General features: G+C 46.2%; 1 protein-coding gene across 1 annotated transcript; it reads left to right on the forward strand.

Annotated features, from left to right (window-relative positions):
• The first annotated feature begins 472 nt into the window (after positions 1–472).
• Positions 473–1,237, forward strand: LOC124342061 (putative ankyrin repeat protein RF_0381). Its single transcript, XM_046795032.1, has one exon. It carries the CDS (start codon positions 473–475, stop codon positions 1,235–1,237), a length of 765 nt encoding a protein of 254 aa, XP_046650988.1.
• Positions 1,238–4,386: the final 3,149 nt, after the last annotated feature.

The raw sequence follows: 4,386 nt of genomic DNA on the forward strand, positions 1-4,386 counted from the left end.
TGAACGAGTCAAAACAGAGAAAAACGTCAATATTTTCAACCACCGAAACGATACACCTCTGATAATTGCAAGCCAACTGGGAGCCTATAGCTTCGCAAGTTTAATACTTACGCAGAAGGCTTCAATTAACATTCAAGACGAAAAAGGCTATTCAGCACCCCACTACGTCATTGAAGCAAACGCGCACAAATTAGTGCTTGAATTATTAAGAAATGGCGCAGACGTGAACGCTCGTACAAAAGAAGGAAACACCCCCATGCATATTGCAGTGCAACTAAACAACATAGAAATTGGACGAGCGGTAAGGAAGAATCGATATTTCAATTCGACAATATTAAACAACGAAGGAGACAGTGCGCTGATACTAGCAGTCAAACAAAATAAAATAAAAATGTTGCACATCCTATTGATATCATCGGAGAACTACAACAAACAGGACAAAGAATGAAAAACGCCATTGCATTACGCATGCATGAATGCTAGCCCTTGCATTTTGCACAAATTTCTAGATAAAACCCAAGGATCAATCAAAGACATTTACGGGGACATACCCTTGACAATTGCCATTAAGTACAACAACGAAAGAGCAGTGGACATGCTGTGGCATAGTGTCCACTTTGATGCATCAACAAGAGACAATCAACATAATACGCTAATTCACATGGCCTGCCGCCACGAAAACGTGTCACTTTTGAAAATAATTTCCTCTCGCACAACAGACTTCAATGCGAGAAATATGTATGACGAAACACCTCTTCACATCGCATGCTCTGTCAACAATCTAGCGGCAATTAAAATGCTAAAAGAAAAGTACGTGGACAGAAACGCCCTAGATGTGAGAGGACAAACGCCGCTAGTCATAACGGCAAGTTTTAATTACACGGAAGCAGCAAAGGAACTGTTCGACGACACAGACACGCCAGTCGATCCTATTTTTTTTAATGACGACTTCAATTCGACTGATGTAATCATCGTAAATGGCGAACGTGTCAACATAAAAACGTGTATTCTTCTGGACGCCGCAGACGAAAAGGGAAACACGGCACTGCATTATTGTTCCCTTTTTGGAAATAATGGACTGGCCAATTTCCTCATCCACAAAGGCGCAAGAATAAAATTACTCAACAACGAACAAGACTCCCCAGTGACCATTCTAGCTAAACTGCCATCTGGATACAATTGCCCCATACCCCCCGAATGCACCAGAATTGGACACTCAGCAGTTATTTCCAGATGAAGGACAAAGTGACCTAGAAACTGACCTAATGTTTCTTTAAGATCAAATATCAAATGGTCAAAAGAATAAAATAATGAAAATAAAAGTGAGTAAAAGAAAAGAAAAGAAAAGTAAAGTTCAGTCTTGCATCAACCCTCTTCTCTACAAATACCAAAAATGTACGGTCGAGGACGCGGACGCCAATTGTTAAACAGTGCAACAAATGGTGAAGTAAACAATTCATTTAGAAATGAAGGAGCAACAACAAGTGAAACAACCAGTGAAATTGTGACAATTCCATCAATGACTTGGCGACGTGAGCTCTCGCCAGCACGGCCTGTTTCAGAGGACGTGCAACGCCTCGCGGAAATGAGTTTCCGACGAATGGAGGAAGCGATGAAAGAGCAAAGGAATGCTCGTCGCCATCAAAGGAATATCCCGGACACTCCAAGAAGCCCGTCTCCAGTGTCCATGGAAGAACAGGAGAATTACGTGCAGCCACCGAGAATCATCCCGATGGCCCCCGGAAGTCCCCCTCCGCCTGACCATCACGGACGTCATCTGCCCCCATCGTACGATTCATTGTACGGACCACCCACAACACGCCGCCTGCCCGACTTTCTACAAGAGCATCAGCAGGTGCAACGCGAGTTGATGGAATTAAGCGAAAAATTCTTAGAGACGCAAGCGCGGCTAATGGCCGTATACCAGCAAGACCGCCAGCGTATCCTCCGGCGTTTTTATTAAGATATTATCATAATAATAAACAACTTTTTGTAGTCAAATGGTAGAAACAGTAGACAATTTTGAAAAACAAAATTTTATATACCGCCGGGCCAACGGTTAATTGTTCTTTATACTTTGTCTTTTATATTTGAAATTCGTAATACCCAATCTAAATTCGTATGAATAAAAATGTATACTATTAATCCATACCTGCATTCCCGTGCCTTTGTCATAACCTCTATTGATTAGACACGAGGGCGTGTCTTTTCAAAGGAAGGAGGTTTGTAATGCGCAGCCGAGACTGACCAGAAGAGTGCATATCTACCGTTTGTACCGTATGTAAACCCGCCCCCTTCATGCTCCTCTTCTATTAATAACCATGATCATTTTGTCCCGCCATTTTGGAATCACTGCAATGGCCGACACGTTCAACTATTCAAATATGGCCACGCGGGAATCAGTATATAAACTCCCGTTGCACCCTCCAAGAGTTAGACTAGTCCCCTCACTCCTCAACTGCTTGTGGCTCCAGTTGTAAGTCGATCTCTATTTTACTCCCCCTGTATGCTGTGTAGTGTTAAACAATAAACTTAGTTCGGCCTGATAATCCGAGTTATTCTTCGAAGTAAGCGCGCCTTTCCAAGCCCCTGAAAAGCGCCTTACACAGGCTCAAATCCAAATCGACCTGTTTACGCTCATCGAGTCGAAGAAAGAAGATGTTGAAGCTTATGTAACTCTAAGAGCCGATGACGAATCTTCAGTCGGGTCCGGCATGCAGTCAGTCAAGAGCCTACCACTGGCGAACCGCCCCTCTGCACCCGACAATGAGGAGACTCAGTCGGGGAAATTGCTTGCTGAAGCGCAGAAAAGAGCGGCGGAGGCCCAACAGGAAGCTGCCCAGCTGCAAAAACAACTTGAAGAAGTAAACAAGAAAGCCGATTTGGCAAATAAGGAAGCAAGCAAACTATCCGATGCCGCCAAGCGACGCGGTTCAGCGCCAACCATCATCAGCAGCCCATTCCACGGTTGGGGAGACGGACCGTTCTACTCAAGAACCGACCAAAGAGGATGGAGAAGAAGAGGCACCAGACGACTGGATCGACCGGTACTGCAACGGCCTAGAAGAAGCCAATTGGTCATATTCTAGAAAATCGGCAGCACGCAGGGAGCTTCCCATCTACTCCGGAAGGGCAACCGATTGGTTTTGGTGGTCGGATTTGCTACGTTCGATGGTTCATGATCAACGAATCGCACCTGGAGAAAAGCTTGCTGTCTTGAAGAGCCGACTACGGGGACATCAATTCGAAATCGTGCAGGGTCTTGGCGGAGGAGAATCTGCTTATAAGGCCGCTTTATTCCGACTGAAGCAGTCGGCTGGACGTCGCGACGTAATGCGTATAGCACTACTCGGTGAACTCGATGGCATGGAGCTAGGGAGAGAAAATTCATCATTCCGTCGCTTTGCCGAAAGAGCTCGAACCATCTTCTTTGATTTAACCCGAATTGGGGAGAAATTTAATGCTGACCTCATCGAACGATTGAGCCGTAAATTGCATCCGGCGGATCGACTCGAATGGAATTCCGGACGACGGACTGGATTAGAACGGCGCCCCCTGAAGGAATTTGGAGAGTGGATGTGCGAGAGAGCTGCAGCATATCAAAATGCTTATAGTCTAGCAGCGGAGCAAAATTTGCCGTCTGCTGAGAACAAGTTTCCTCGTCACCAACCATCTCCAACAACAGGGCGCGTCAATCATGTTAGCCTGGAGCCTGGCACTACAGACAAACCGAAGATTCGCTGCTATTGCTGCGAGGGGGAGCACCGGTTGACGGCCTGCCCAACATTCAAAGAGATGCCTACGATGAAAAAGGACCGATTTTGTATCAAGCGCCATTTGTGCTTGAAATGTTTCGGGACGAGACACTCTGCGGCCGATTGCAAATTTGGAGAAGGTTGTGGAGTCGACGGATGCCCTTATATTCACCACCCATTGCTTCATGATGCCGGAGAGAAGCACGACAAAGGTAGCAGCCATCACACATCACTTTCAGCCCAGGTGGATCGTGTCAAGGTGGCGCTAGGTGTTATTCGGATGGAAGCTTACACAGTCGACAATCAGCTCATTCCAGTATCAGTGCTGATAGACGAGGGCAGCGATACGACGCTGTTTCGAGAGGACCTTCTTCAACGACTTAAAATCACCGGGAAAGGTACCACCTAGATCTCGTAGGAGTCACCGGTGCAGAAAGCTACAAGTCGCAGGAGGCCCCGGTTCGATTTCTTTTACTGGACGGGGAGGAGGCGATCATCAAAGGAAAAGCGATCCCGCAGATATCTATGCCGACTCCGGTAATCGACTGGAGTAAATTGAAAAATCGATGGCCTCATTTAGACGACGTCCCAGTGCAAGAGAGTGGCGGAAAAACTGACGTCTTGGTGGGAC

Source organism: Daphnia pulicaria, chromosome 6, assembly GCF_021234035.1.
Source record: "Daphnia pulicaria isolate SC F1-1A chromosome 6, SC_F0-13Bv2, whole genome shotgun sequence".
NCBI lineage: Eukaryota > Metazoa > Arthropoda > Branchiopoda > Diplostraca > Daphniidae > Daphnia > Daphnia pulicaria.

What these genes read in the sequence shown, in the direction of transcription:
- LOC124342061 (XM_046795032.1), top strand. Translation starts at nt 473, where the DNA reads ATGAATGCTAGCCCTTGCATTTTGCACAAATTTCTAGATAAAACCCAA.